Source organism: Conger conger, chromosome 8 (genome assembly GCF_963514075.1).
Source record: "Conger conger chromosome 8, fConCon1.1, whole genome shotgun sequence".
Lineage (NCBI taxonomy): Eukaryota > Metazoa > Chordata > Actinopteri > Anguilliformes > Congridae > Conger > Conger conger.
The window spans coordinates 48,382,073-48,401,965 of NC_083767.1; the positions used below are offsets into that span (position 1 = coordinate 48,382,073).

Consider the following 19,893-nt stretch of genomic DNA (forward strand, 5'->3'; position numbering starts at 1 on the left):
AAGCTGAACCCCAGATGAAGAGTGCTCAGGTCCTTCCGCCTGCCTGTCCCCGGGTGGGTCAGATGGGGATGCAGCGTGCTGGGAGAGGCCACTTCAGGACAGCTCCCTTACTGACGCATTTCAGTGAACCTGCATTCTCAATGGAGCCACACTCTCCGTCTCTGTGTGAGTGTGTGTGTGTGTGTGTGTGTGTGTGTGTGCCTGTGGAAGAGACAGAGAGAATGTCTGAATGCATGGAGCAAAGCTAGATGGAGGATCAGGGGAGGAAGGCCCAGGAGGTGCATGGACCCACTTCTCTGACCCTGCTGAGTGCCCACATATTCCACGTCCTCTTCTCCCAACCAGCCACAGAGGGTCCACTTCACTGAGGCCTGGTTTAATGAATGAATGCAGGAGGAAGCAGAAAGGGCTTTACTACAGGATGCCACTGTGCCCACAAATCCAAGGTGGAATACGGCCAGCCAACAGGGCGGCAAAGAGAGAGAGAGAGAGAGAGAGGAGAGAGAGGGAGAGAGAGAGAGAGACAGTGAGAGAGAGGCAGAGAGAGAAAAAGAGAGAAACAAAGAGAGCGAGAGAGACAAAGAGAGAGAGACAGAGAGAGAGAGAGCAGGGGAAGGGGATGGAGCAAGACTGATGACTGTGGCGTCTTCTCTACTCCAGTCTGTCAGGCTTTTACACGAGGAGGTGTCCAAAAACACAAAACCTGCCGGCCCTCTGGAACGTCTCCCACCGAAACGGTCGTGGAAACAGGACGAGGAGCCGCAGCGAAGCAGCTGCCGCAGAACAAGTGGGTAGAGATGGAAACCACCATTAATCTCACGTTTTATAACAACAGGGAACGCTGTTCGTTCCTTCCCTGTGCGTCTCGCTCAATTTAGCTTTCAGCCATCGCCCCTGCCTGCTCCCCCCCCTCCTCCCCAGAGCTGGAGAAGTCACGCTCTCTCCACCATCCCTCTGTGCATCCCTCCGTCACGCTCCTGGCTGAAGAACTGCAGTTATGCGCGGAGGAAAGGCGGGCTGCTTAACGCCCTTCCAAAGACAACAGAGCCGCGCAGCACCCTGGCCCCGGCGCGTACGTCAGAGGGACACAGCTGAGGCCCTGCGAGACGCCAGCTGCTGTTTAATTAAAGCGCGGGAGCGTCCTGTTCGGCGGCCTGCCCCGGGGGCTCCACGCAGCGCCTCGCTCATCTGCATCCGTTACGCCACCGTCAAAGACGTCACAGCACCCGGCACAACGCCCTGATCCGCACTCACACCCTGAACCGCATGCACACCCTGAACCGCATGCACACCCTGATCCACATGCACACCCTGATCCACACTCACGCTCTGATTCGCATGCACACCCTGATCTGCATTCACACCCTGATCTGCATTCACACCCTGAACCGCATGCACACCCTGATCCGCACTCACACCCTGATCCACATGCACACCCTGATCCACACTCACGCTCTGATTCGCATGCACACCCTGAACCGCATGCACACCCTGATCTGCATTCACACCCTGAACCGCATGCACACCCTGATCCGCACTCACACCCTGATCCGCACTCACACCCTGATCCACATGCACACCCTGATCCACATGCACACCCTGATCCACATGCACACCCTGATCCACATGCACACCCTGATCCACACTCACGCTCTGATTCGCATTCACACCCTGATCTGCATTCACACCCTGAACCGCATTCACACCCTGAACCGCATTCACACCTGATCCGCATTCACACCTGATCCGCATTCACACCCTGATCTTTTTGTTTATCAATTTTTTTCTTTGTTTTGTCTTTTATTTCATCAGTTTGCTTACATTTGTTTCTGTTCTTGTTATACCCTTCCCTCATTTTCCTAAATTATGATCCTAAGCAAAAAAAAAAGAGAGAAGGGACAGTGTAGGTGGTGGGTGCAGGTTTCTGGTTTATCCCAGCACCAAAACATTCTTCTTATTAAGACCTTGATTGAAGACCATGATTTCGTAAATGGTTAAGGTTTTGTAGTGCTGGGTTAAAACAAGAACCTGCACCCACACCGGCCCTTTTGGGATAAGATTGGACACCCCTGTTCTACAAGCAGTCAGTCACACAAGCACAGGAATCTGCCAGGATCAGCAGGGTACAAGTACAAAAGCACTGCCCCCATGGGGAGGGATTCAGGTGCGCTGGTCCAGTGAAAAATAAACACCTTCATATGGTCGTCACAACTGGAAACTAACGATCTGCGAACAGAGAGCTAGGGAGGAGCCAACCTCTCCCAGACACAAACAGACACCGTACTGCTCTGGGGGAACAGGGTTTCCCTGTCCAAAACAAAAAAACATCCAGCTCTTTCACAAGCGCACAGCTTGAAACGCTGCTGCAGTTACAAAATAACGGTGTTGAGATTGTGATGGCGTCAGGGGGGAGGTTAGCGTTCAGGTCGCGATGCCGTCCTGGGGTGGGATGACGCAAGTTCCTCCCTTATTGCATACGACTGCTCCTCTTAACAGAGCTTAACAGTGTCTGGCTGACAGTCCAACAGACCTTGCCTTCTCATGGCCGCGCACTTGTAAAATAACAGCCCAAACGTTGCGGCCAGCAGAATGTCATCTTCTACCTGCACCGAAGTCTCAAAAGTAGCCCAAAGTTTCCTCCCAGAACCTCCAAGCTGTAGCCTCTAGGCAGCTCACAGAAGCCACAGTTTGGAGGTGAACAGTGTGACACATCTGGTCCTCTTGGTTGGTTCACCAGGCAAGATCACTCGAGCGCAGAAAAGTATTTGAAGCCAAAACAATTACGTATTTGACCCAGGTCTGCTGGCCTGCGGTGGAAAGGCACAGCGTCTCTTCCAGGCCACTGAGCACCCCAGCGTTTCCACGGCAGCAAGCGATGAACATTAAAGTTTGGCACGGGAGAGTTTTTTTGGAACAACACAGAAACACACTTCCTGGCTCGCTCTCTCGCTCTCTCTGCCTCCTTCTCACTCCCTCACACACACGGGTGAGGGCAAACAGGCACACACATCTACGGCTAACACTGAAAAATCAGGCAGCCAGTAAGAACTGGCAATCTGAAGGAGCAGAGGGCATGTACGAGAGGTATTGATGAGAAGCTCCAGATCATTATTCATGGGAGCGGAAAGGGGACTTCAGGCTTAATGCCGCAAAATGGATGACCTTTACTTTCCTCCACTTCAAAGAAAAATGCAAGCTTTCCTGTGAAAATAACATCTCCGTCAAAAAGGCACAACACTACCCTCTACTGGTCACTCTGGAAAGTAGCAAGAGAAGACGGTACAAAAAACGTTTCACATTTGAGCTCTTTCTAAAAGGTTCATATGAATTTGCAAGGTCACATTATGGCAAAAATGTATGAATTAATTCCATATTTCCCTTGTTTTGAGAAGACCCATTCCTATAACATTCTCAAGTACCTAGTAGACTTGATTCTCTTTTATCCTCTAGGATTTTGCCAATAACAAATGCAACATTTCAGTGCTTTCACTTCTTTTATAAGACAAAACAAATCTGTTATTAACACAGCTTTGCTAATATTCCCCAAGTAAACAAAAAAGAAAGAACAGAGGCTGACATCAATGCTGATCATGTGCCAGGCAGTATTAATGCAGTAGCCTCTAGTGTACACTCTCAGGAAGCTGATGGGGTGTTGCAACACCCAGTACCCTCTTTCACAAAAAAACACACAGGAAGGGGCTTCAGGGGACCGTTACAGCACTATAAAAAGGAGTCAAATTCAAATTCATTACGAACAAGGACTAGAATAACATGCTCGGTTGTTATATGTAATGTGGACATAATGGATTTCCTTCCGTACCATTTTTCACATGCTCTCCAGTAATATGAATGGCCTCTATCCTTGAATTTGTGAATGAAGCTGTGTGATTGTTACCCTGTTTGAGACTGCATTGAGAAAACACTGAAGAGCAATCGCTGGCTCTATTTCTAACTGCGGATCTCTACCGCCATCTTCTGCTAGAAGACGGGACTGTTGTGATAATGCCTTACAGTACCTGACATCGGCACTGAAGGAGAGCAGTAATTGAAAACAACAGGACGGCAACAACACGGCAATTGCAGGCCAGTGTAGAGGTCAAGAACACGGAATAATGGGCTTGATACTGGAACGATTCCAGCAAGGTGCTGCAGGAGGATGCATCAGGTTTCCCTGAATAACAAGGGTGCGATTACCATCATCATCATCACTTGTGTTGTGGTAGTAGGGGCATTCTGGGCAGGCAGTAGGGGTATTTGGGGTATTCAGGGCAGACTCGCCGTGATGTGGCAGTAGGGGTATTTGGGACAGGGAATAGGGGTATTCAGGGCGTTTGGGGCAGACTCACTGTGCTGCAGCAGTAGGGGTATTTGGGGCAGGCTCAACGTGCTGTAGCAGTAGTGGTATTTGGGGCAGGGAGTAGGGGTATTTGGGCGTTTAGGGTAGACTCACTGTGCTGCAGCAGTAGGGGTATTTGGGGCAGACTCACCGTGTGCTGCAGCAGTAGGGGTATTTGGGGCAGGCTCACCGTGAGGTAGCAGTCGGGGTATTTGGGGCAGGGAGTAGGGGCATTTGGGCGTTTAGGGCAGACTCACCGTGCTGTGGAAGACCACACTGTGGCCATGGCCCAGGCTCTCCATGTGCGTGGCCAGGTTGAGGCAGATGGCCCGGTGGCGGATGGCATCCATCGTCTGGGCATCGAAGAAGTCGTGTGGCCGCGCTGCAGCAAGCAAGCGAGAGCGGGATGAGGGTCTGCTATGGGTACACAACAGTCTGCTATGGGTACACAACAGTCTGCTATGGGTACACAACAGTCTGCTATGGGCACACAACAGTCTGCTATGGGTACACAACAGTCTGCTATGGGCACGCAACAGTCTGCTCTGGGCACACAACAGTCTGCTATGGGTACACAACAGTCTGCTATTGGCACGCAACAGTCTGCTATGGGCACGCAACAGTCTGCTATGGGTACACAACAGTCTGCTATGGGCACACAACAGTACGGGACGGTAGCGTTAGCTGATGTCTGGTAATATACTGTGTAGAGCTCTGTTTTGGTCTCGCATACACACTTTGAACAATGCTTTTATTGTTATTGATGTATGTTATGATTATGGCAACCTAATTTCCCTTTGGGGATTATCGGTCAATCCGCACGTCTGATGAGGAAATACATGTCAGTCCTCCGAAGGACCTTTTCCTGGGAAAGTGACATTACTAACAGCCAAGACTGGAGCAGCTGACTGATTAAAACAGCAAAAACAAAAAACTAAAACCTTTCCCAAAGTTTTGCTACAAAAGACAAAAACTGTGAACGCAGGGACAGAGAAATGGCCAGTCTCAGTCAGGCGCTGGTTTATGTACAAAACATAAACATATGTAGCTTTCATATTGGATATTGGATATTTCACAGATACTTCAACTGCACCAGACTTCAGGGTGGGGTGTGTGTGTGTGCTCCCACACTCTCTCCTGCCCGAGTTTGCCGTTACCTCAGCCGACCTGCTGGCGTGCCGCCCGATCTCCCAGCAGCCTTTGCTGCCGCGTCTCGGGACCCGCCAGCTCCTCGCTGAAGCCTCGTTCATTAGGAGCACATCAGAACACTGGCGCCCCTCCAGCCCGGCTCCGACTCTGGAGCCCGGCTTCGCCCCGCCCGATGGAGGAGCCGGGGCTGCGCTCAGCGTTTTCGGGAGGGGGGGGCAAAGTACGGACACGCCACAACCAGCCCCAGTCATCGAAAGACAGGAGTGACGTCCCTGTGGGGCTTCAGGAGCAGGTTTACAAGATGCTCCTTCAATGTGCAGCACGCCTCCCCCCCCAGTCATAATCTTTGAAAAAAATAACTTGACATTCAAGTCAGACTCCGGTGCCTCTTATAAAATGGGTCTGGAAAACAGGTCATTTAATCAATATCTCCAGGATGTTGTTGGTGGGAGGCAGGAAGAGTGGGTTATTAAAAACGTCTCCACTGACAGGTAAACAGGCGGGCGGACTGCAGACGCAGGGCGCGGGAAAACAGAGGCAGATGGCGCGCCGTCGCCAGAGAAACCGGCACGTCAACGTTTCAGACGCTCGGAGAAAGGAGCGCCCGACTGGCGTCCTTCCCGCTGTCTGCCTTCAGGCCCGGTTCCATTCTCCACAGCAGCGGCAGGCCTTTCAGAGGTCACGTCCTGCGGTTCTGCTGCCTCTCGAGCAGCGACGGGCCTAAACGCTCGGCTCTCCAACCCTGCCCGCACCAGCGCACACCGTGGGCCGGAGGCTCGGCCAGCGCACAACGGGTTTGGATGAGCGATGTTGACCTGGCCGAATATCACCAGGCGCATTGTTCAGTGGAGACTACTCTGGTAGTCTGGGACATGTTTGCCCAAAACGGGGGACGCGTTTGCCCAAAACGGGGATGGGTTTCCCCGTTATCACTCTAGCTGTTGAATGAGGTGTGCTTTATTTGGGTTGGAGTGAAAGACCTACAGGATGGTAGATCCTCCAAGAATAGGGTTGGGTAGCCCTGATGTGGAGCAACAGTGAAGTGTAAAGTGCATGTAAAATGGGATGTGTGGAGCTGTTAAACGGCGATAGCCGTACAGAAGAGCTCGGTACGTACGTAAGGACCTCTTGTGCTTATTCTTGAGTTTCCGCCTCTTGTTGAGACCGGCCTTGGAGGGAGACTCCTCTTTGGCCCGGAGCTGGTTGGACATCTTGGACGAGTTCTGCTGGCTGAAGTGGGTGGGCACATGGCGCGCCAGCCCCCCCTGGGACGCGAAGCTGGCGTTGCAGCCTCCCACAACGCACTGCCAGCAGGGGTCAAAGGTCAATTACACACAGACTGCCTGGGAACACTGGACACAGCACAAAGCACGGCTGGATGTTTACACAGTCTAATCCACGAGAGAGCACTGCTGAAGGGGCTCTGCCGAGTCGTACATCATGAAGTCAGATATAAAGGGCTGGGGGACTTCCTTAGTTAGTTCTCGTATCCACCCATTCTGGCCAACCATACATTTATGCTTGGGAATTTGAATAAAATCAATAAAACTGCAGTGTTTCTATTCCAACAACATGCAGATACAAGCAGCTAACAGACCTGTCGGCACGGGTTCAATTTGTAACAATTTTGGGGCAACAGATTCACGAGTTCCACAGCGTTCCACAGGCAGCGGAGTGTGACAGGCAGATTAGTGCTGCCACAGCCCGCTTTTATCCATCCGTTTTCCACGCCGGCATTTAACAGGGACATATGGACACTTTAAACAGTGGCGACAGGGCGAGGGGATGCGCTACGCCCGAGCTAGCCGCAGGCTCGTTTGCATTGGCAGGCCCACCTTGAAGGGTTTGTCTCCGCTGTGCGTCAGCATGTGTCTCTGGAGCCAGCTCTGGCTGGTGGAGGGCGTGTTGTACACCTTACAGCCTTTCCACAAGCACACGAACACCTGCCAGAGACACAGACACATCAGCCCACGCCACTGCACAGCACATCATGGAGAGGGAATGTTAACTGTACACATGTGTGTGTGCACTCAAAGCACACACACAGACACATTTACAGGACAGCTACACATAAACATACACACACATTCACACCAAAACTAGGATGGATGTTTGATACATAAATTAGTTTTATTACCAACTGGATATTATTGGACCAAGAGCTCAACCTTCAAAAAAATTTTTTTAAACACCAGTATTGGAGACAAACATGGCAGTGAGAATGCGGTCATGCTCAGCCCAGGCATGGAACACTAACTCTGGGGGGCACAGAACTGGCCTCTCTGTAAACAGCAGCTGAGAGTGATGACAGACTCCTGCCTTTTAAAAAGCTCCTAGCCAAAACATCCCTCTCCACCCCATCCCCACTAATATTTGAGAAAGGACAAGCGTTCAAGCTGTTTTTAATCTTCTCCGAGACCGTAATACACAGAAGGCGCTTCCCAGCTGTTGTGCATATAAAACAGGAAGTCTGGATTACGCTCAGCATGAGTGCCTGCGGCCAAACGTGCCATTATCAGGGGCATATGACATTACGCTCCCTCGCGAAGGACAATCAGAGACAGCCGCTTCCACAAGCACTGCCTCAGCCAGCCCATCTCCTCAGCACTTATCAATGTGATGATGACGAGCCAATCACAGCCAATTACCATCTGTGACCTCAACAGATAATGCTACACACGCACAAGCACACGCACGGACACGCACACGCACACGCACGTACACGGACAGACAGGCACACACACGTACACGGACATACAGGGACACAAGTAGACGCACATGGACACATAATACACACACACCACACACATGTACAAGCACACACGCAGAAGCACACACACACAAATTAGGCCAACACAGCCAAAAGTACAGACACTGTACAGCAGATATTATGTGAAAAAGAATATACCAAATTAACAATCTGTGACACACACAAATGACTGCGATATAGGAGAGGCAAAAGGGTTTGGCCAAACACACGTCGCTCAGCGACTGAAAAGGCAGACTCAGTGAGGCAGGAAACGAAGGACAGGAAGTGGGACTGACCCCGCCGCGCTGGCCGTCCACGTGCAGGCCCCGGATGTGCTCGGCCAGGTCGGGGCTGGAGCTGAAGCAGACGTGGCACTGGTCCCAGCAGCAGGTGTACCCCATGCTTTTGGTGGAGGAGGGCGTGGCGCTGCCCTGGCCGTTCATCATGGCGGGCGTGGAGCGGCCGCTGGACGCCGTGCTGTACATGTCGTTCAGAGTGCTGCTGATACTGCAGGAGAGAGTCAGAGAGGAGTCACTGTACATGTCGTTCAGAGTACTGCTGATACTGCATGAGAGAGTCAAGAGGAGTCACTGTACATGTAGTTCAGAGTGCTGCTGATACTGCAGGAGAGAGTCAGAGAGGAGTCACTGTACATGTCGTGCAGAGTGCGGCTGATACTGCAGGAGAGAGTCAGAGAGGAGTCACTGTACATGTAGTTCAGAGTGCTGCTGATACTGCAGGAGAGAGTCAGAGAGGAGTCACTGTACATGTAGTTCAGAGTGCTGCTGATACTGCAGGAGAGAGTCAGAGAGGAGTCAGAGAGGAGTCACTGTACATGTCGTTCAGAGTACTGCTGATACTGCAGGAGAGAGTCAAGAGGAGTCACTGTACATGTAGTTCAGAGTGCTGCTGATACTGCAGGAGAGAGTCAGAGAGGAGTCACTGTACATGTCGTGCAGAGTGCAGCTGATACTGCAGGAGAGAGTCAGAGAGGAGTCACTGTACATGTCGTTCAGAGTGCGGCTGATACTGCAGGAGAGAGTCAGAGAGGAGTCACTGTACATGTAGTTCAGAGTGCGGCTGATACTGCAGGAGAGAGTCAGAGAGGAGTCACTGTACATGTCGTTCAGAGTGCTGCTGATACTGCAGGAGAGAGTCAGAGAGGAGTCACTGTACATGTTGTTCAGAGTGCTGCTGATACTGCAGGAGAGAGTCAGAGAGGAGTCACTGTACATGTCGTTCAGAGTGCTGCTGATACTGCAGGAGAGAGTGAGAGAGAGGGAGTCAGAGGGGAGTGACTGTACATGTCATTCAGAGTGCTGCTGATACTGCAGGAGAGAGTCAGAGAAGAGTCAGAGAGGAGTCACTGTACATGTCGTTCAGAGTGCTGCTGATACTGCAGGAGAGAGTCAGAGAGGAGTCAGAGAGGAGTCACTGTACATGTCGTTCAGAGTGCTGCTGATACTGTAGGAGAGTCAGAGAGCGGGAGTCAGAGAGGAGTCGGCATGAATGCAACTAACAGAAGGACAGAAGCAGCTACATTAGCCCATGGGTAAAACTGTGAGGGTGGGAGAGAGGTTACACATTTCTGGCATTACGGGAAGCAGAGGGACACAGTGGGTTTCTACAAATAACAGTTCTCTACAGACTCACAGCAGAGCTACAGAGGGCTGTTGTTGATCCAAAATGGAAGGGTTACGTCAGGGTCACACCAATTCAAGATGAGGGCACAAGGGGTGGCCAATTTACCTGTCTGTTTAAACAGCTTTATCAGCTGTGACTAGCAATGATTTACATGTCCCATACTGTCTGTTTGCACAGCTGGAATACGTTAACTGGAAGAGTTAGGTTGTAGCCAGAAATACAGTACAACAGCCTTTCGAATGCAAAGATATGTATAAACCAGTGGTAAGTTCCTGGAGATCTGTCATCCTGTAGGCTTCCACTCTAACCCTAACAAAGCACATCTCATTCAACAACTAGAGATCTCAAGCCACTAATGAGTAGAATCAGGTATGCCAAATTAGAAAACTACAGGATGGTAGATCACCAGGAACAGGGTTGGTTAGCAGTCTCTGGCTCTGTAACCAGCTGACTTTAACTTGGGCTGTAGTGGCCTGCCCTTGGCCAGCTGTACACAACTGAGAGTGGAGTTTGCCTGCAGTGTTCAGTCATTTTTCTACACATAGCCATTCAGGGAAAAATGACACGGCATATTAATGATCATGAGAAATTCGCCCTTTTATTTCCCTTTTCTTTTTCAAGTGACAGGAGACTGCAGCAGCTGTCAAAACCCAGCGGACCAGCGATGAGGGATTTGCCTCTGGATCGGAAGTGCCAGTCCCTGAAAGACTGCAGTCACCGAGCAGGTGGTGCTCAAGATGGAGGGGGGGCTCAGCACCTGCTCTGCATGGGGCCCTGCGATCGGCGGGGGAGAGACGGTGAGCGCGCTGTCGCTTCTGAACCTGGGCCCCGTTTGTTTGGCAGGATAACTCCACTGACAACCGAGTAAAACCCAGAACCCTCACAAATGTGGAACATGGACTAAAATACCCCCCCCAGGGCACAGAAAAAACACAGGCCTGAGGAAGCGGTATCTCAGAAGAATGGAAGCAATTTTAAAAAAGCGCTATATTTAACAGGTTCACAGCAAAGCCATACGGAGGTGGAGAAACTTCCAGCTCTCCTGGCTCAAAATGAAGCTGTGTGACATAAGAGACATCATGTTAGGCTGTCTACAAGAGCCTAACGGACTGGTGCTTAGATCGTAAGAATGATTTTCATTCAATTCACACAGCACTAGAGTAACCTGCCTGCCACCAGGTGGACCGTGAGATATGACGGGCTGGTGAGTCACGAGTGACCTGCAGAAGAGACGAGGCAACAAAGCGGCTGCACGTTGGGGAGCAGACTGAGCCGCAGTGAGGGGAGAATGAGGCCCCATGAGGGGCTGGAGCCAGCACACAGTCAGCCAGTAACGGAAGTGAGCAGGTCATAGTGTCGTTATGAGTGAGGTTCACAGAAGCCAGTGTTTGACAGCACATGTCTGTCCTGCCTATAATGGGGTTCATTAAGCCTCGGTCCTCCATCACCACTGATAAATTCAGAGACAGAGCAGTACTGCTTCCCACTCATTTGGCTAATCTCCGCTAATCAAGTTCAAAAAAGATTTAACTGAACTGAGTCAAACTGTTGAACTGAGTCAAACTGGGGCGCTGCCGAATTCAGTTTCCCACCGACTGACAGATGGTGGACCGAAAACCGCCCCACAAATCAAGATCTCTGTTCACAAGAACCCTGGGGCTAAGCGCATCTGCCGTATAACTAAGTTGGAAATTTAAAACCCCATTTCCTGTCACGAATGGCAGTTTGGGATGTCCTCCTCCCAAACAGACACCAAATAACGATCCTCTCCGCATCGCGGAAAATAAGATCAGAGGAAGTAACAGGAGCGCGGCTGCCTGCGGAAGGTGGTAGGGCCGTGCACTCCGGAAGCGGCTATATAACAGGCGCTCAGGTGACACGCCTGGGTTGTCACGGTGATGGATGAGGCCTGCAATGGAAGGAGAAGGGTTTGGCGTGTTCTCAGACGCCGGCGCTAAGCGGAAGGGCACTCACGACTCAATCGCTCTTCACTCAGCGACGCATCCATCTTGAGCTCTCAGCACCGGTGTGATGACATCATTAGCGCCCATTTCAGCACTCTCACACTGTTGCGAAGGCATCTCTCGACACGGTCGTGATCATAAACCTGATAGGGCACCGCGGTAGACCGGTAATCAGAGAAGAGAAGGGCACTAAAGATAATCGGCCTGAAGCCGTCAAACGTGTCCAAGGTCTTTTTTCCATATTCTATCTCCACTCATCATCACTGCTGACACTGGACTCAGAAAGCGCTCGCTCAAACGGGATTGAGTCTGTCCGGCAACGCAGGGGCCGCAGCAGGGGCCACAGGGGTGTGCTGGAGCCCTACACAGACAGGGAGCAGCCGGCGGATTGGTTGTGGCAGGTGGCCCCACTCTCTCCAGTTGTTCTGGGCTCAAATGACAGACTCAGCCCTCCTGTACTTCTTGACACTGGACAGCCATGTTGCCAGGAGGAGAAACAAATCTTACATTGATTCGCTACCACTTCACCCCCTGCACTCACACACAGAGGAGTGGGGGGTCCTCGTATAGAGAGGAATCAGCTGCGCTCCGTTAATATGAATCCTGTTTTACTTCTTAACTGTCTGGCCAGAGCTGACAGCAGAGACATGGAGCGAAGCTCAGGAAATGTAAGGAATTAAGATTGTTCCGGTGCCTTCCAAAGCAAACATGGACGACAAATGACCTCACAGTCACGGCTAGGGAGAGAAAGGAAGAGAGCGAGGGAGAGAGAGATCGAGAATGAGTATGAGAGAGAGAGATTTCCACACAAGAGTAGGGAATTCATTGGCTGACCCTGCTCAGCCTCATTAATCAGCAGCCATAGCAGGATCTGTGTGAAAATAAACAGTCAGCCTGTCCCTGCACACTGTATGACATGTCAGAGTAAAACCAGAGGACTCAATCAGCCTCTCACTGGCACACAGAGTCACACTCTGTTTATATAATTAATGTACAAGTCATGTCCAACTGTCTAAGCTGTGTCCGTACTAATGACAAATGCTACATACCTCTACCCTTTCTCTAATACAGCCTTAGAAGGCACAGTTACTTTCCCATTACAAACCAGCCTGCTACCTCAACCCCAACCAAAACAACTGTGAACCTTCAAAAAGACTTCAGCTACACTACTGAACACATCATGAGCAGTGCAACACGCCTTCTATTTGATCAATCACTAACAAGGCTACCAAGACCTCCTGTACGCAGTCTTAACCATTTACATCTTAAATGTTTCCATTTTAAAGACCTGCTGGGTCAGAATTTTCAGGTAAACATCATCTCATGTCTACAGTGTACGGGCCCTGAACCGTTTGAGTACATATCCACTTATACAGAAATGTATGAGACTGTAAGAGCCATGCCAGGGTTTAGAAGAGCCTTTACGCTGTAAGAGGGTGAGGCAGAAACTGCTAACGCACACTGCAGCATCACTTCTAGGCAAATAAAAGATAAAAGAGAGCAGCAAGGCTCTTTAAAAGATATGAATCTGCAGGTAAGTAGCACTCTGGAAACGAACACAGCAAACAAACAAAAAAAGAGGCCTTTCACACATTTCTAAAACCTCATGTCGTCTCTGCATATGACTCGTGGCGGTCTGCGTCTCCGCGGGCAGCTGATGTAGGGACAGACAGACTAACGGATTGCTTTTTCACAGCCCTTTCCATCTCCCACGCACTTCCCCCACCATCTTCCACCCTCATTGATTTGCGGTTTGGTTGTGACAGAGCCCCTGAGTGTCAGTTTGACACAAAACCTCGAAGCATTAAAACAGAGGGAGAAAAGGCCTGCCTTCTCACCAAGACCCTGAGAGCCTCATTACCCACAAGCTCCTGGTTCACCATTACACAAGGGGCTGTTTCTCTGCCTGTATCAAGGACAGGCAGGGCAGAAGCACATTTCAGAAACACTGGTGCTAATAATCTGTCTTCAGGAGCTCTTTATCGTGTGCAGCCTTCCACTGCCTTCAAAATGGAATCGTGTCCCACCGTCCCCAAACTGCTGGGTACTGGAAGCTCTTCTGCTGCTCTGTACCATCGACAACAGGTTTCAGTAACCAAGTGTAGATATTTGGCTCTGCTCAAGCGAGATGGAAAATGTAACATGCAAGCCTGCAGAAACCTACAAACATACTTGCACTTCTAACCAACATACAAGCGCCATTACAGAAGCTAATGAAAAATATATTTTTCTTCCATAGGTCCAAAGCACTCTAGATGGTATGGCAGAACTACTTAAAAAAGCCTTTATTGTTAAGTCCTAGGAAGAAAAACAAGAGTACATCAGCCTAGACATTCTGGCAAGAAGCATTTGTCCGGGTGTATTCTTCATACTGCCACTTGTATACATAAAAGACATCTGTGTGCACATACTATCTGTATATATGCTATAAAAACTGGAGCCAATATGATTAATCAAAAAGTTAACAAAGCGATCACAAATTATCCATTACATTTGATATTTAGGTAATAGTAAAGTAGTTATTTTCCCCTTTTTGTGGAAAGCCTATGCCAGCTCTGGCTGTGTGCCATCCACTGTGCCCTTTGGAAAAGCCAAAGGAAACAGCGGGAAGAGGCAGGTGTTGAACAGTGTTCAGGCCTGCATGTGTCATTCATTACAACCACTGTGCAAACAAACCCTGCAGGTATTCCCCACATACTTTTCCTGTTTTAGGTTTCACATCAAGGCTGCCGTACTTACACCTGGGCTCTGCCTACAAGAGCCATCTTCAACCCTCATTACGATACTCCATAAAATGTGACCAACTGCACGTCGCAGCCTGTGAACTTCACTCTGCAGACATTTGTGGGAGGACACTAAAATAAGTCAGCTTTCTGCATAGCAAACCTGCACCCTGCTTAAAAGGTTAAACGGTCTGTTTCCTTGCAATTTCTCAGTAATTGTGACACACACTTTCCTGTGTAGGGTGAGTTCTAATTATTTTATGTATAGTACTTCTTTACACTTGAAGACAGACATACCAGGCCTTAGTACAGAAACTTGATTTCGGATCCAAATCAACCAAAATAAGACCTATGCCCTCTCTGACAGTTTGTTACTTGGCCATTCCAGTGTTCTAGAAAGCAACAGTGAGAACACACTCACACTGGTGCACAGCTCTGGGCTGTTTTTCCCACACAGTGTATGAATTTAATGCGTGTACAGACTGTATGTCCAAAGGATACGCTGGACTCTTAATCTTCAGCGCGCCAGAGGTCACATACTGAAAGCATTTGAGCTGTGAGCTCAAACAAGGTCCTGTTTCTGTACTGTGATGTGGGACCATCAGACAGGAAGCTAATCTTGTTCACAAGATGCTGCTTCTTTATATAATTCAGCACAAGACCCTTGTTGCTATGGCACCAAGACACAGGCAGGGAGACAGGAAGGGTCCTATACTAAACCCCAACTTGAGCAAATTACACCTGGATGGAGTGTCATTTTTTTGTTGCCTCCACAAAGGTCTGTCCATCACAAACAGCCATGGTAGCCAAATCAGTTGTGGAGGAGGTTGGATTCATTTTTGCATTCACACGTTTCTCAGTTACTGACCCTTGGCCTCACAATGCAAAAGAGACGCAACTTACAAAACTGTGAGAAAGAGTCTGGGGATTTCATGTATGAAACCCCCAGCCTTTCCTCTGCATGGGCTTTCAATTGTACATCCGCTAAACACCTCCACACTAAGCGATCGATATCAATGTTGTTTGATGCTGACAACTAACAAATCTCCTCTGACATCTGTTTAACTGTGCACAACTTGGTGATAGGAGGAATATGCTCCATTTCATCCACTAGAGTGTAGCTCTTGCTCCATTTATGCATTAGTCTCCATTACACTGTTTTGAATGAGATGGGAGACATGTCTAGTCATACTGTCAGTAAAAACAATGATTATCCATATCCAATTGAATATCAGACCATGTAACCAGACCCACCTAGCGACCTTAGCTACACCATTCTCCTGAAAATTCCGTGGCCCAAGTGTGCTGCATTCTTGTTTAAGGAAGAAATAGTTATAATAGTTAACAGAAGAAGGAAATTACTAAATAGCAGAATTGGAAAATTGATAAAGAAATAAGTGAAAACAGTGTTGAAATTAAATCAATATAAAAACAAACAAATAAATCCATAATTCGTGAGCAAAATAGCACATATAAGATAAATTCAGAAAATATATGTAATGTATTTAACTTTGCCCCATAAAAATCTTGTATGTATCTATAATACCGTCAAAATGCACCCTAGATTTTTTTAAAATATAAATTCTGGAAATTTTATTTAGATTTCTACACAGGTTACAATGAAATATTAGCATTTCATTAAACAAGGTAACATATTAAGTAATTGACCACTTTCAGATAAAAACTTGATTGAAGCAGTTAGCAAAAACTAAGCGAGACAGCCAAACTCTGAGGAAGAACTATGGCAAGTTCTCCAATATGTTTGGTACAACCTAGCTGATTTACAGTAGTTTTCTGTTCACTGCACTTTATAGTACTTTTTAAATTTTTTTAAAAAAATTTTAAACTGTTGATTTTTTTTAAAAGCATCTTTGCTTTACAGATTTTTCTTGAATTTTTTTTTTTTTTTTACTACACACAAGACTTTCACACGTTAAGTAGGTTACAGGTTGGTTGCAGAATAACCCATTTGCCCCTGGCATGCCCTGCCCATGGTCACACGGTTCATATACATTTCTGGTCTTATCGTTACTCATATACAGATTTCAGGAAATCACATTTGTCGTTTCAGTTCTATTGTAAGCACTGATATTGATACCTAAAAAGCAAGGATGTAGATGGAGATATTTCCGATGATTAGCATCGATTTAGTGCAAAACAAACTCATTCTCTCGTACTCTATCGAACTCGCAATGGAACCAATAGGACCATTTTTTATTAGTGCCAAATGTCGTAGCGCATTTAACGTCTATATTCCCGATCAAATGTGTTAACAATTGTACCAACCAGCGCAAAATAAATCCACACATCTATGCAGGCAGCTTTGAACCGCAGCACTTAAATGGTTCATAAACAGAACGTGAATGTGTAAAATGAATCAACAATGAGGTACAATCTAACGATAGTAAATGGAGTTTCATCTACGTTCATTAACTGGCAGCATTCTGTCACCCATTCGTCCAGGTGCGATCCCAGTCACCTCAGATACAAAATGATGACAGATGGCAGTAGTGTGCCCTGCGATCGCCGATGGCAGGAGTAACTAGCCACTATAAGAATGTGTAAAATAACGAATGGATTCTACAGGGCTGTTAGAAATATCTAATGTTAAATAAGCTAGCTGGATATAGACTGAACAGACAAATGAACGTGAACGGATATGTTTTTTAATCACATTTGAATTTCTCTGACCTGTCTTCGGAATCCATGCGGCTGAGGGGTTCCCCATCCGATGATGACATCTCTATACTGGCTCGCCTTTTGCTGGTGTCGTTTTTCTCCGTCCCGTCCTCGCTTTTGCCTGGCTTTATGCAGTCGCCGGACGAAGACTCGTTCTCCTCCCTTTGTTCCTGCTTCATCTCCTTCTCTGCGCCGTCGCCGGTTTCGCTGAAGCTGGCTGGGCTTCGCTGTTCCGGGCTCTCCAATGCTCCGGCAACCTCGCAGCCCATATCTTCCTCTTCCTCCTCTTCTTCTCCGGCCGATCCCGCTTCGACTACGTCGGGTACCACTGGGGCCTTCATGTCCCCTTCCCCGTAGACTTGTTCGCCGTCCACTTCTTCCATTTTTATCACCTCGCTGTCAACTGGCTCCTCTTTTGGGGCTTGCAGGCCCTGCGTCTCCTCCTCGGCCTCTCCTGTGAGCAGTACACCGTGTTGGTTGCTTGGTGATGGGGAATCTTGCTCAGCGCCGTCAGGTGAAGCGGAAGCCATTTTTATTTCAGTGTCTCCTCCACGAATAAGTTATACAATAGCGATTATCTCTCACACACTTAAACACACTTCCACGGCAAGAGATTTCACTCTTCGGGGTTGAACAGGGACGCGAAAAGAGGCAAACCGTGACGTTGCGTTCGCCGACTGCGTAGTTTCTTTCCTCATCGTTGAAAGCAAGCAATCGCTTCTGGTTTGTGCAAACACGTCACGTGGGGTTCTCAGTCAATGAAAGGGTACCGCGCGTTAGCTGTGTTAGCAATTATCGTTTCTACGTTTACACGTTATACACATTTACAACTGAGGAGCGTGGGCTACTTGAAATTTAAATGAGATAGTCTACTTCCAGCTATTTGCTGACCGAAGGATGAAATGTTATAGTCAAAATAGTATATTTTCATACTTCCATGCAATACGTAAAAAAAGTACTTGAGTTGCAGAATTTATAGTAGTAGTACTAGTGGTAGTGTAGTAATTTAATATTACTTGCAGTTCTATATTAATCAACTGGATTATCACACAACACAGAAGTGTCACTATACTGGCACTCTATATTATTAGTATAATACTTTTATAGTACAGCAGCATCATTCCACCTACTGCACGACAGTAGTATAAGTTGCGACCATGTGGGTTTCCTCCCACAGTTGGGGAGCCTAAACAAAAGTGTGTGTGTTCAGTGGTCTAGGGTGTATTCCTGCCTCTTGCCTAATGCATGTTGGGATAAGCTCCAGTCCTCCTGTGACCCTGACCATGAATAAGCGGGATGGATAAGGGATAGATCGTGAGCACCTCGTGTGAAACAAAAGTCTGCTGTAGTATGAAGTATTGTACCGTATGGTGTACTTCAGCTTTGAAGTATAATTATAGTTTATGTAAGTCATCTGTAAACCTAAATAGACATTACCCAAGAGGTAGTCATAACCCTTGCTGCAGTTAATAATGCTAATAATTTCTTATTTAGTTGTTGCTTTGATCTTCTTTTAGACTAAGCAGGGGACAATCCCCCGGGGGAAAACTGTTTCTCATTTGAATTGAATGGTATATTTCTGTTTCTTGTCATGCGGCATCAGCATTTTAATTACTAAGTGAGGAGGAAGCTGAAGTTTCACAAAAAAGTATCTACTATGTATACAAATATTTTAGTATAACTTTTTATTTTGGAAACATTATTAAAATATCCACTGTATGCATCTGCTTCTTTTGACAGATATGTATTTTAAAGTGGAAGTAGTATGTTACACAAAGTATATTACAATTTAAGTCAGCAAAAACCATGCTTAAACAGATCCAATGTTCTTATGGATATAGACCAAGGCTGTGCTGATGAACAAAACACTAACTGTAGGTTAATTATGGACAAAAACATTAAAGCTAGCCTACTTCTTGTAGTAACAATCTGATAACAAGTACTATACACACATTTAGGATACACCAGTCTAGAAGTGTAAAACTGAACGGAGCATTTGAAGGTATTGTTTCACAAAATGTATTTGTTGACATGGCAACATCATATTTGCAATATTTTATGATAAAGTATCCGCAGTGAAATTTATACGAGCTCCAATTCCAAGTAACCTAAACATTATTATGAAGATCAGATTCTTCAATTGTTTACCCAATTCTAGCCAATTGTGTATATCTATTGTCATCTATAGAGATGCAACCTATTTTTAAAGGTATTTGGTCTATCAGGCAAGGTTGAATGTGCATATCAGGTTATACAGACATACACAGCAACCTGTACATTTCCTACATGCGCAGTGCAGTACTTACCCACATTGTGTTCTTGATGTTGTGCAAAATGTAAAAAAAAAAAAATACAAATAAATAAAATCTCATAGTTTTTAAAAAGCCAACAAAACATTAGGCTCTATAGCCACCTAGATGAGTAACAATGAGATGTATGGAAATGCATTCATAAATGGGGATGACTGAAAGCACTTTTTGTAATACAAAAACAAGATTTATGAGAAGCTTCTTCAAGGTGGACAGTCATTGTGTTCAGTTCATTGTGCCCATTGAACATGTTGATAAGGCCTCCTTATGAAAGTTGCTTAAATCTTCAGGCAAACTGAACCTATAAGGATTATGCAGAATATTATCATTAGTACCATGC

General features: G+C 47.4%; 1 protein-coding gene across 1 annotated transcript in view; it reads right to left on the reverse strand.

Annotated features, from left to right (window-relative positions):
• aebp2 (AE binding protein 2) overlaps positions 1–17,932 on the reverse strand; it is a 38,666-nt gene extending 20,734 nt beyond the window's left edge. Inside the window, exons 1-5 of the mRNA XM_061252963.1 lie at positions 17,257–17,932; positions 8,531–8,741; positions 7,321–7,428; positions 6,603–6,789; positions 4,594–4,718 (exon numbers count right to left, since the gene is read on the reverse strand). Coding sequence (XP_061108947.1) covers positions 4,594–4,718; positions 6,603–6,789; positions 7,321–7,428; positions 8,531–8,741; positions 17,257–17,774 — 1,149 coding nt within the window. The 5' untranslated portion in view covers positions 17,775–17,932. The remainder of the gene's footprint in view (positions 1–4,593; positions 4,719–6,602; positions 6,790–7,320; positions 7,429–8,530; positions 8,742–17,256) is intronic.
• Positions 17,933–19,893: the final 1,961 nt, after the last annotated feature.